The sequence below is a fragment of the Chelonoidis abingdonii genome, chromosome 1 (assembly GCF_003597395.2).
Source record: "Chelonoidis abingdonii isolate Lonesome George chromosome 1, CheloAbing_2.0, whole genome shotgun sequence".
In the NCBI taxonomy this organism is placed as follows: Eukaryota; Metazoa; Chordata; order Testudines; family Testudinidae; genus Chelonoidis; species Chelonoidis abingdonii.
The window spans coordinates 112,497,575-112,510,643 of NC_133769.1; the positions used below are offsets into that span (position 1 = coordinate 112,497,575).

At 41.9% G+C, this 13,069-nt stretch overlaps 1 protein-coding gene across 1 annotated transcript in view; it reads left to right on the forward strand.

Moving 5' to 3' along the window:
* FAM180A (family with sequence similarity 180 member A) overlaps positions 1-13,069 on the forward strand; it is a 32,860-nt gene extending 19,791 nt beyond the window's left edge. The window contains exons 2-3 of the mRNA XM_032796140.2: positions 10,451-10,554; positions 11,568-13,069. Coding sequence (XP_032652031.1) covers positions 10,451-10,554; positions 11,568-11,912 — 449 coding nt within the window. The 3' untranslated portion in view covers positions 11,913-13,069. The remainder of the gene's footprint in view (positions 1-10,450; positions 10,555-11,567) is intronic.

Consider the following 13,069-nt stretch of genomic DNA (forward strand, 5'->3'; position numbering starts at 1 on the left):
CCAGAATCACCCACGACACTGTTTTTGCATCATAATACATTGGAATCTCAATCCAGAATTCCAATTGGCAGAGGAGACTGTGGGAACTATGGGATAGCTACGGGATAGCTACCCACAGTGCAACGCTCCAGAAATCGACACTAGCTTAGGTACATGGATGCACACCACCAAATTATTGTGCTTTGTGTGGCTACGTGCACTTGACTTTATACAATCTGTTTTACAAAACCGGTTTATGTAAAATCGGAATAATCCTGTAGTGTAGACGTACCCTAAGACAGCGAGTGAACGTCTTGCTGCCGAATTACCACCAATCTGGATCGGGCCAACTGAGCTGCTGCCAAAGTGCCACCACTGCCGATCAAGACATGCTGCCCCAACAATGGATGCACTGCCGTCCATTTCTATTGGCCGCCCCAGGCACCTGCTTCCTTCGTTGGTGCCTGGAGCTGGCCCTGCTGTGTGGTAACTGTTACATCAAAAGGCATGGAACCATGTGGATTCCAGGGTGTAACTTTTCCAGGCTGGGCATTCCCCTTCAACCCCATTAGGTGTCCTGTGTCCTGGAATAACCATAATATTGCATCACAGCCTGAGTTTTACCATACCTGCACTGGAAGTCCTTCATCCAGAGCAACTCTGCCAGTGCACCAACTGTGTCAGTGAATCAGAGACTGTTGCACAGCTACTGTCTCCCTTACCCACCGGCAGAGTGAGGAAGTCTGCGTGAATGACCGTATATAACTAAGCGTGTAAGTTAGATCCTTCCTTAGAATCTTATATGTCACCTATGAACAGTTCACAACAGCCCTCAAGTGCTGCAGTTGATATGATCCCAATTGTTGTTGGCATAAGGCTTGAACAAACTGCTCTCTTGCAATTGCTAAGGTAAAAGGGTGTAGGCTTGAAAAACTTTTCCTAAGGACCTGCCCTTTCCAGTGAGCAAAGGGACAGAATGATGTTGCTTTTCAGAGCTGGTAGGGGTCAGTGGCTTTGTTGGTATGGTTTTCTTGATTTCCATTGTTCCCATTCCCTTGTTTGTTTGAATGTTCCTCTTCCTTGTTTTGTTTGTGATGAGCTTCCTACTAAGTCCTGCATGTAACATCCCCAGGAGCACCAACATCCAGCTGCGCTATCTTCCTCCCTCCCTCCCTCCCTCTCTGCTCCTTGCTGCAAGAAATGAAAATAGATCACATCACTGTACAGTTCCGTATGTATTCATCTGTGCAGAGAGATTTCAAATTCTTTTTTTTTTGGATGACCTTATGGCTGCTTCTGGCCAGAACTACCCAATAAGGATGGAGAGGAAAGATTGTCTTGAAGTTAAGGCATAGGACTTGGACATAGAGTGGGAATTGCACCCACAATTTTCTGTTAGAGATTCCTTGTGTGACTAGATCTCTCTGCTAGGGGAGGAATGAATGACACAGGATATTCTTCCATGCTGAGAGGTGTCTGGGACTCTCTCAGGTGAACAAGAGTGACCTGATATAGTTTCTAGGTGAGCGAACATTTCTCTAGGTGCATTCTAGCTGCCTCACACCAGTGTGCTCTTTCCTGCTTAAAACATTTCACCCGGAACAGATACAGGTGAATACTTTATTTAGCTATATAAACAAAATCTCCAGAAATACCTCTCTATTTAAACTACAGATGGAAAAGGCCTTTAACTCTTCCCAACGGATAAGCCCTACGATGTTATCACTAGCACACAGGAAAGGATTTGCCTCTCCAACCTGTTCTACACTGACTTTGCTCTACACTGCACATCTTCTGATCATCTTCTTTGCAAAAATGGGCTCTTCTTTGATCCATGATACACAAATTAAAGTTAATCTGAAACAATAGTAATTACTTAGATAACTAAAGAATTATATAGTTCATTTTAAACAACTTTAAAAATAGAATTCATCTTAAAACAGCATAGAAAGTTGACTGCTTTTCTCATGCATTCCCATGGCAGATGCATTTCCTGTGTTCTAACCTACAAAATCAGACTTTCAATATGGCAGCTTCATTTTTGGATCTTATTTAAAATAATAATAATAAATAATTAATAAAAATAACAAACTTCTAGGCCTGCCTCTAGCCAACAGAGCAGAAAAAAATAATAATTGTGTTTTTAACTTTTGGGAGCTGAGTCTAATGTGGTGGGCATGGATATAAAAAGCTAGATCAACAGATTCTATTTGCTTTTGGTTTTTTTAATTACTGATTTAGGGTTTTTTTTTTGTTTTTGCAGTTATTGTTTTCCTTCATAGGGGATGGAGACTTCATACGCCCAAAATGGGGGCTTTACTGCATGAAGGCCAGTTTCTACAGGTCTTTGTGTAGCACTTGTCATTGATGGACCTACTTGTGTGAGTTAGTGCAATTCCATGTAAGGGCTGCAGAAACTGGTCTTTAGTAATATGCTGCATTTTCTTGTATTTATGGTTCAATCCAAATGATCTTTTCTTTCTTTCTCTTATTTCTATCCCTCCTCCAGCAGTTTCTCTCCCCATTTCTCTTGATGATGGGTTAGTATTAAATCATTTTTACCTGGGATTTTTGATAGAGAAGGCAAAATGGCAAGAACTAAAAAGAAGCTATGCCTGACCACACTTCATTGTAATGCCAGTCAGGCAAAGTTCAGGTCCTGACAGTCAATTGCATGTGTTCTGCATGCACTTTCCAAACACTCTGTGAGAACATGCATCCTTCTGGGGTCAATGGAAGTGCTGGCCAAGAAGTAAGGAAGGATGGGAATACTGCAGGCAAGTCTGCTCATCTCTTATTAATACAGATCCAGTCACCATGAGCTTGGTGGATTTCATTACTTCCTTCACTGTCTGCTGAACGTCCCTCATGGGCCAACACCACTTTACCCAGCAAGAGCAACCCTTCTGCCACCAGGCGCAGGGCAAGCTCAGCCACAAATGTACACTATGTAATTGCCCAGGGATGCAAAACATCTAGTGACTCTTGATCGCGCAATTGCAGGACTGTGAGGTGCAGATATTTCACAGTTAACTTGAGGTGGCAATAATCCCGGTGCCAGGTATGACTGATCAGGTGTTATTCTATTAATGGAATAACTAAACAAAAGAACTACAATGACTGTTCCTCTAACAAAAAAATAATACTTTCAAACATCGAATATTATGGGTCTGACTTAAAAACCCCAAAGGCAGGCATATTCAAAGATGACAGCCAGATAAAAACATTAAGCAGCATGTCTTGGGTTTGAGTCTCACAGCAAAATTTCGGCTCATCTCTAATGTCAATACTATAGTATACTAGAGGGATGGGAATTGTGAGAAGAACTACTAGACATACCTCAGAGGAGTGGCTAAAGCAAATTTTCTTATGAACTTTTCTGGTGTCTGCTCAATGGCCCTTCTGAAAAAGCTAGAGAATATCTTCAGTGAATGGCCCTGCAATCGTCTCAGGCATATAGGTTCAATTATCCCAGGCTCTTTGTGAGCTGTTACTGGGTGCATGATGGCTAATGCATTTGCCTGCATAGTCACTGCACTGCCAGTATCCAATTCATTTGCTTTGTCAAATGCTTGGGATTACCTGAAATTAAAAAGATGCTGATTTACAATGAAACTCTGTTCTAGGAAATAAAATAACCTCTCTCAGGTCAGTCATCAGGATTGCCTGAACTGCAGTCAGCACGGAACACAAGGGGAGGAGAGCAAAGGTGTTTCTAAGCTACTTTTGTGCTCCTTTTCCCCAGATCCTAGGACTGACAGTACTCATTGCAAGTTACAGCAGAATATGCACCCAGGAGCAACAGCTCCCAAGGAGCCATTCTGGCTGTCGGTAACCCACAGCTGCAGCAGCAGTGCTAAAGCTGTGACCTGGCACACTCCCTGCACTGGGGGTGGTGGAGGGTTGGTGTAGAAAGAGCTACACTCTGTCCACCTGGAGATTCCATGATCCCAGGGAAATTCCCAAATACCCAGCTAAGTCGGCTTTCCACATGTCTTGCGCTACCAGAGCAGTAAGCAGACAGAATGAGGCCCAGGATATGGCCCTCTATTTATGGCCCTGTACACTGTGTGACAGCCAGAAACAGCAAAAAGCCACAACTTCAAGCAAACAGTAAAACATGGAACATCCCATCAGGCACCTATGACCAGGCATGCCCTTTCCCACTACCAGGGCTGGACCTAGATTTTGAAGGACTGAAAACTAACTCCTGGGGGAATCCATCCAGCTTCCACCCAAAACCTCACCAGCTCTACCCACCTCTGTGTACTCTCTTTTATCTGCTGCTGGACACATCTGTTTGTGAGGCTCTGGCAATCCATGCTACAGGTGCAAGGAGGCCAAGAGGTAGAGCCAAAGTATAACTTTCCTAGTGGGGACTAAGGAGGGAAACTAGGGTAGTCCATTGTTGCCATTGGGACCACATGGGGACATGAATGGACAATCAGAGATAATACTCTAGCTCAAGTGTGTGCACCTCATGTGGGGTGTCTCAAGGCTAAGCAGACATATATTTTGCATAAGCCATCCCTCTTCATCACCAGGAGGCTGGAGTGACTTTAGAAGTAGTCCTGATTTATCTTCAGCTGTTAGCGCTAAGGAAACCTCCTTGAGAAACATGTAGAGAGGTACAGCTTTAGGACAATGGCAGTAGGAAAGCTACTTTATCTAACCAAACTCTAATGCTAAAATGCTGCCTGGAATTTTATCTCCTTGGAGCATTCCAACAAGGATTTAAGCAGAACTGTTACCGCTTCACTGAGTTAGAGGGGGAGAACAGAGAGGTATGGAAAGTTGTCACAACTTTGGGCCAGTTCTATTCAAGGTAATTTATGATGTTGTAGACATCCTCCTCCTGTGACAACAAAAAACACTGTGCTCTAATGGAGAATTACCTCCAAGGAGAGCATGTGGTGTTTCTCTTTCTGGCCTCCTTTGGGTTTATGACTGGAAAAACAGTTCTGTTTCTGTTGGGTACTCCCTACTGTGGCGGTTGCCAGAGTGCTCACTGGCTCACTATAGCCCCCCTGAGAGACTGAGCTTGTAGTAACCTCCCATGGCCATAAGTTTCCACCCTAGAGACTTTTCTATTCCAGCAGAGGCTATCACAAATAAGGGCTGATTTTGGCACTTCATGTTTTTTTTCTTATTATTTCATTTTTAATGAAGTGAACAAATGAGACTCTTCAGAGTGTAAAAGATCCTGCTTTTCAGTGTGTGGCTTGGGAAAGGACACGACAGCACTGTCAAAAGAGACTTTATAAAATGCATTGGTTTCAAGCATATTATCATGCTGAGATTAAAAATAACGTAACATTTCTCTATATTAGTTGGTATGAGAGGAAACTCAGAAACCAGTCTGCTCTTGGATAATGTCTGTCTATTACAGCTATCTATAAAATATTTCCTTCTTGTTTCACCATATTGGAGAGATAGGGTCTGATCCAGAAACCACTGAGGTCAAAAGAATGACTCCCGTTGAGTCAGTGTCCATGAGGTTTTATAATCCAAAGCGTACTGAAGTAAATGGAAAAAACTACCACTGAGTCATGATCCCATTTGGATTAGATTCTTATTTTGCAGCCCTGAAGACTGGAAACAGTATTATGTTCTCCCTGCAATAAACATACATTGACATAGGGCTCACCAGTGTCAATCATAGGGTTCTGTATGATTTCCTGTCTGAAGGAAAGGGAAATAAATGTATAAGATTCACAATGGTAGTAAAAGAATGGTTTTTGTATTTGTGTGATTTGCTCAATACTTATTTTGTATTCAAGTCACTACTGGGATGAAAACAAGGCAAGTAGCAGTCTGGACTTGAAAGAGGAACAAAGCCTCTGTCAGTTCGGGCCAGTTCTTAAGTGAACTTAAATGGAATTTTGGAAAAGTGAGAAAAATTCTTATCACAATACTAATGAAATACAGGACGCTCTAGCATGGCTACTTAAAAATAAGAAAACAGTGTTTAAGAAAACATTTTGAATATAAAAGTCTATGACTAAAAGAGAAACTATTGCAAGCTTAACTCTTGGTGGTATATGTAAATATCTAAGCAACCATGACCCACCATGAGTTACCAAGCTGGCAATGCAATTACCAAGTAGGCTAATGCAGAAGCAGCCTTCATCAAAGTTTGTGGGATAGTTCTCAGAGGGAAGTAGTGGCAATTCCATCTCTTGTGTCCTTTACAAGTAGATGAGATAAAGCACTAGGAAATGTTCTGTATGAAACAGTCTTGTGTGGGGTGGACTGGGTGACCAAATAAAGCACTTCCATCTCTAATATCTAAGATCATGCATGCGCACACCCACACCGATACCCTGAGAGCCTGCTTTTGGTGAGAAGGGGAATGTTGGTCAAGACACATTGTTGAAAAGTGATCAGGGAATCTCTTATGTTGGTCTGTCATACCCCCTGCCCCTTTGTCTGTCTTGTTGATTTAAACTGTAGGTTTTTCAGGATAGGGACTATCTCTTATTATGTTTTGCATGGGGCCTAGCACAACAGGGCCCAGATCTTGTTGGTAGTCTCTAGGCACTATAATAGAAAATGGAGTAGGGGGGGAGAAAGAGTCAATAAGAATGTCTCCATTGACTAGATGATTCTTGGATCAGGCATTATATGACAGCATTGATTAAAAATCCCCTTCCTTCAGACCATCATGATTTTTGTGGATGATATGAATCAGCTGCATCATCATCATAAAATGATACATATTACTATGATATAAATACCTAGTAATACTACAGGAAACTCTTTTGGGGCAAAAACTGGAAAAGAGATGGTAAGTCATACAAATGGTCCTGTGCTATTCTTTGATATTGCACAGGTAACTCATGTCAAAGCTGTAAGTGTAGGAGGAAGTCAAGTCAGCAGAAACGTTTCTAAATGAGTTTATAATAATTAAATTCAGACTTCCTTGTGACTGGCTGGTTGCAAATCTTTCCCCATCTTGGTTTTTGTGCTAAATTTACAATCTCATAAACACTGAGTAAATGAAATCAGAAATCACTTTCTGTAAATGCATACACAAACCCTGAAGGAAATGTAAATCACTGGGGTTAAGAGAATTTAAAGTGTGTGTGTATGTGTGTGTGTGTGTGTGTGTTGGAAGATGAGGATGGTTAGGGATTGAATTAAAATGCTGAGCAAGAAAAAATAAAAATGCAAAAAAGGAACACAAAGTTTATGAAGATAGAAAAAAGTTTCTAAGAACTGTAGCAAAGATTTAATATCTGTATTTGGGGCCAGGTGAACAGTTCAGAGAGTTAATGCAAACCTGGCCCGTATAGAGTGGTTTGTATTCTCTAAATACATTTGCCAACAAGAGGCTTGTATGTATCATGTTCAGGCCTTTGCCCCATGAAATCTCACAGCTGACTAAGCAGTGTCATCCTGGTCAGTTATTGGATAGGAAAACATCAGGAAGTGCAGCTAGTAATTCAGTAAGAGGCACTTTTCTAAGGATGTGTCTACACTTCAAACTGGGGGTGAAAATTCCAGCTTGAGGAGATATACCCATGCTGGCTGTGATCAAGCTAGCATGCTTAAAGATAGAATGTAGCCACTGTGACACAAGAGGTGGGAGGGGCTAGCCACCCTACATATATACACACCCTCAGGGCAGCGAGTCCCTCCTGCTGCTCACACCCCTGCAGCTACTCTCTATTTTCAGTGTGCTCACTAGATCAGAGCTAGTGTGGGTATGTCTCCCCAAGCTGAGAATTACACCCCCAGTTCAAAGTGTAGACATACCTTAGGCCTGGCTACACTTGTGAGTTACAGTGCAAAAAAGCAGCCCCGGGCACCCTAGCTCACTCCCTGTCCACACTGGAAAGGTATGTAAAGCACTCTGACTCCACAGCTACGGCCCTGCTGTACTCCACCTTGGCGAGTGGAAGAACGTTTGCTGCGCCCCCTGCTGGAGTACCACGGCGCCAGTGTGAACGAGCTGTTGCGTTACTGTGCTGCAATCAGCCTCCGGAAACGTCCCATAATCCCCTTAAGTCAAGTAGCCACTCTTGTCACTGTTGTGAAATCGGCTGCAGGAATGTGGAAATGCCTTTTCAAAGCTCCCTTTTGGAGAATCTGGCTGCTTATCAGATCCAAGAAAAAGCAAACATTTACTGTTTGCTTTGAGTGAGAGAGAGGTGGGAGGGGAAGGGGGTCTGAACTTACTAGACAGCATGCTGACACACTCTCAGCACCCCAAAAACCCACTTACTTGCCCCCCCTACATACACACAACACACTCGCTGTCACACTGCACCCCACACCATCCCATTTGAAAAGCATGCTGCAGTCACTGTCATGCTGGGATAGCTGCCCATAATGCACTGCTCTCAATGCCACTTCAATTGCCACAAATGTGGTCATTCCAGTGTGCTTGCAGCTGTCAGTGTGGACAGACAGCAGCACTTTTCCCTACTGCGCTCGACGAAAGCGGGTTTAACTCACGGTGCTCTACATCTGCAAGTGTAGCCATGCCTTTAGGTCAGAACTGTGCCAATTTCCTAACATCAAGAGGGCCTTGCTCATGGAAGTAATGTCTTCTGGATGAGTTGTAAAGTAAAAGTATTGATCATTCTTAGCTAGATTTCAATGTAATAATCCACCCACCTAAATTCTCCCTATGCACTTTCAGCTGGCACTATCATCCTTCACTTCCTTTATCAAAAGCTGTTGTACAGTGTCACTGTTAAATAGTAGTTGCATTTCCATGGGGGATAAGTGATGTGTATACATACATAATTTGTATAGTGCCTGGGAGATAGTTATAGATATAAGGCACTATTACAGAAACATGGAAGTGATTCTATAGAAATCGATCTGTCCAGAATTTCAATCTATTTTCTATCTCCCTCTAACTTTGAATTGTAAGTAGTGATTAGTCTGAAAATATACATTGTTATAATAGACTCGGAGAAGATTTTGTTTTCCCCTGGAAACTTGGAAACTAAAAGATAAAACATCCATTCACTCATTCAAATAAAAATAGCCGTGTTTTTAAGTATCACAGCAATATCTTAGGATACTTTGGTCACCTGTTCCACAACATACGAAAACTTAAAAATACAAAATTTCATACCTGTTTAGATGTTTCTATGCATGGGGCAGTTTCCATGGAAAGGATGCTTAAAAAGTTATGAATGAATCTTCATTATTTTGACTGGATCTCTGCCAGCTGCTTGGCCATTAACATTTTAATGGCCCAGTGATTAAAGTTTGAATTACCAAACAGACATATCCATAGATAAGTTCATATTAGATATATCTAGGCTTGGAAGAATTCAATTTTTATTTTTTTTAGAATGTTGACAGATAATCTTGATGTTTATGTTTAAACATTTATTTTAAAAGTAATATATTGATTTAAATGTACACAATTGTGGGAAATTATAGATTTTAAGCATTTTTAATTTTTTTTCTTGATTTTAAATCTTTACATTTGCAGGACTTTACCATCAGGGAGCGGAGGGGTTAGACAACAGGGGGAATCAGAAAATCATACGTGACAAAAATGGAGATTCAAAAAGTGAAAGATTTGTAACTGTTAAAACACAAATTGTTAAGATCATCTGTCAAAATACACAATGTAAATATCCTAAAATCAAACTGGAATAAGCTCTCAAAGCAGTATTTTTCTAACTTTGTCTGTCTGTTCATTTTGATTGCCGTTGATGGAAATATGTTTTATTAGTTGTGTGTGTATAGTGAAATCAACACTTACCAATATGGGGGAAGGGATAGCTCAGTGGTTTGAGCATTGGCCTGCTAAACCCAGGGTTGTGAGCTCAATCCTTGAGGGGCCATTTGGGGATTTAGTTAGGGATTGGTCCTGCTTTGAGCAAGGGGTTGGACTAGATGACCTCCTGAGGTCCCTTCCAACTCTTGATATTCTACAAAAAGCAATCCAGTCCTTTCAAGCCTGGCTATATCATAGACATGGCACTCTGACCACTCCAACAGACTCAGCTGTAGCCTGCAAGGAGGCTGTGTAACCTCCTCTTACAGTTACCATAGGGGGAGTCTGAGCAATAAAACAAGGGTTGAGTGACTTCCTGACTATATGTGACTAACAAGGTGATGTGTCCTTTCCCTGTGACAGTATTAGATTCCCCAACTGAAGCTCCTTTCTGGTCCTGAATCAGAGAGAAAACCTGTAGGTCATATTCTTTTTATTTGTATTGTGGTAGTGCTTAGGAGCACTACTCTTGGACTCTGGAACCCATTGTGGTAGGCACTGTACAGCCATAGAACAACAAGCTGACCCATACTCCAATGAGCTTATACTTCAATAAAAGCTTACAACCCAAGGAGTCGATTTCCTTGCCCAGTGCAAAGTTGTTCCTACAATATATTTTCTGTATCAGACTGTACATTGGTTAAAGCTGATACTGAAATGTCCTTGGCTCCCTTAGTGTGTGCTACTCGCTTAAGTCTCTCTTCCTGTTGATTATTTTTCTAGCCATGCTTTTCCCAGATGCTCAGCGGTTTAAGAGATGGTCATCCTCTGCCCCCATGAGCCCAGTGCTGCAGAACTCGCTGGATGATGTGAACATGCTTTTTGAGGTTCAGTATGTGGGGGCAATGGGCACCCTTCTGTCTCTATACCGGAATAGTGTCATTGTTTCCCATTCATCACAGCCTCCCCATTTCACCCTATCTCTAAGCTCTGCCCCAGCCTCAAACCTGAATTACTGACCACTGTGTGGTCCCTTATGGTTAGTAGCCCACTGTTGGTACCAAACAGAAAGGGATTGGAGATGTATATACTTTTTTAAGTATAAAATATCTCTATTTCAGATTCTACATACATGTACATTCAATAAATTAAAATATACCTAAATCTGAGAAACCCTCAATTCAAAGTGAACTCCTGAGTTAAAACAAACAAACAAAACTTCCCAAGAAATGACGTCCCTTCAGCCCATGGGTAAACCTGACATAGCACCTGGAGTTCAATAGATGTGACTTCTGTCAGACCAACAGGGAGGGCAAGATCCAGAGCCAATGCCCCCCTGAACATACCCCATCTTCTGCCCCCTAACCGATAACCATATAGTGCCATTTTGATTCCAAGCATCAGTGCCAAATGAATCAATGCTTAGCAGCACAGCACCATGCCTGGCAGTGCCAAGGAATCAAAATGAAAAACAAACCTCCTGGGACAGCATGACTATTTCACCTGTACAGAGCAGGCTCAAATCCTCTGTTCAGGCCACATTTGAAAATGATTTTGGTGCTTTGACCCTAGTAGAGATTGCAAAGCCACTGCATGATCTGCCACATTTCAGCATGGCTAGAAAAGACCCTGAACTGTAAAAGGAAGGGTATCATAGGCCAGTATTAATATATGTTTGTAACACAGCGTAGTGGCCTCAGAACTGGAAGGGCAGGAATTAAGGTGCAGTGGTGGAATATTAGAGGGCAACTTGAACAGTGTCTTTTTACTCTACCCTGGCTTAGTTCTTTGCTTGCATTTTACCAAGAAAAAGAAATAAGAACAAACTCTAAATTAATGTTTACTCTATATATAGACTCTCAGAGGATAAATTGCTTTCTGTGTTCTGATTTTGTACCAGTTTCTTTTAGCTGAGCTTGAAATTGACAGAAATCTGAGGCTCTCCATAAAAGACGAGGAGCTGGCTTCGCTGAGGAAAGCCAAAGAATTTGACACTGTCTGCAATGACATTATCCCGAAGAGCATCACAGAGATTCGTCGGCTGAGTGCCAGGCTGTCTGACTACCCGAGGGTCCTAAAGAAAGAAGATTTTGAAAGGACAGTTTTGACCATGGTCTACACAGCTTACAGGGCAGCTCGATCTCGGAAGCACCAGAAGGACTCTTGGGCCGAATCCTTCATCAGTCTCTACAAGGCCCTGAAGCATGACTTGATGTTCTCATGCAGCAAAAAGCCATTGCACTGAAGAAATTTATACCCCAAGATTGCAACAAGCTCTGATGAGAAGGGGACACATAGCACGTCCACCACTTTATTCTGTAAACAATTTAAGTCTATGCGTAGTTAAAGATTCTTTATTCTCTAGCTCCCCCTAGTGGGATCCTGTTATAGAAACATGTTAAACAGGAAAAACATCTTGTGGCGTCAGTCCCTGGCATCCATTCTCGTGTGGGCAAAGAAGAATGTTTTATTACTGAGGTAGAAGGGAATATTTATATTATATATACATATTTAAAGGTATTCCCAAAGGATGAAGGAAGGGCACGTTCATCTGGCAAGTTTGAGGGGAAGTTTTAGAAACCCGTTTCCTGTTTTGGAAAGTAGTAGATGTTTTGAAATTGCATTAAACAAATCCCTGGTGTAATATCAACAAAGTTAATGGCTTTATGTCTGGGATGATTTGGGCTTGATCTATCTTGGGGATGAAGGGGAGTGTGCTCTGGTAACTAGTCTGCAAAGCAAGCTCAGAAGGAGAATGTGCTGGGGAATGCTACCTTCCTGGCTGGAAATGGGGTGTAAAAAAAGAGAGAGAGAGGCCCACTATAAAATGAAGAAGAGTCATGGCAATTAGAGCTTGGAGGCTCTGGCAAGAGTAAAATCATCAATATTCTTGTAAATCAAACTGGTTGACTTGCTTCCCAGCTATTGGCAAACTATTTTAATCTCTTCTTCACATACATTGGGTTGAGCCAGTTTTTATTCACAAGACTGTTTGTTTGTTGAAGGACACATAGTTATCTGTGTGTGCATTCTCCCCAGAAGAGCTCTCACAGCCAGTCTATAAAGGTCCTTCCGTTATTTGCACGTCTCTGAGCCTGCAACTATCTGTCCATGTGGAGTCAACTGCAGGATCAGAGCCTAAATTAATTTAACAATTACACATTTTTCAGCTTGTCCCTATAACTCAAAGTCACCGAATTAGTCTCCCGGTTCAGAACATCTCTGAACTTTGTGAAGGGTGTAAAAAATCAAGACTTTTATGGATAATTCATGGATAGAGGAAAGGTATTCATCAGAGAAATTATTTGCAATGAACAGTTCAACCTGTTCTAGTGACAATCAGGGCCGATGCAAGACAGTTTCGTGCCCTAGGCGAAACTTCCATCTTGCACCCCCTCACAG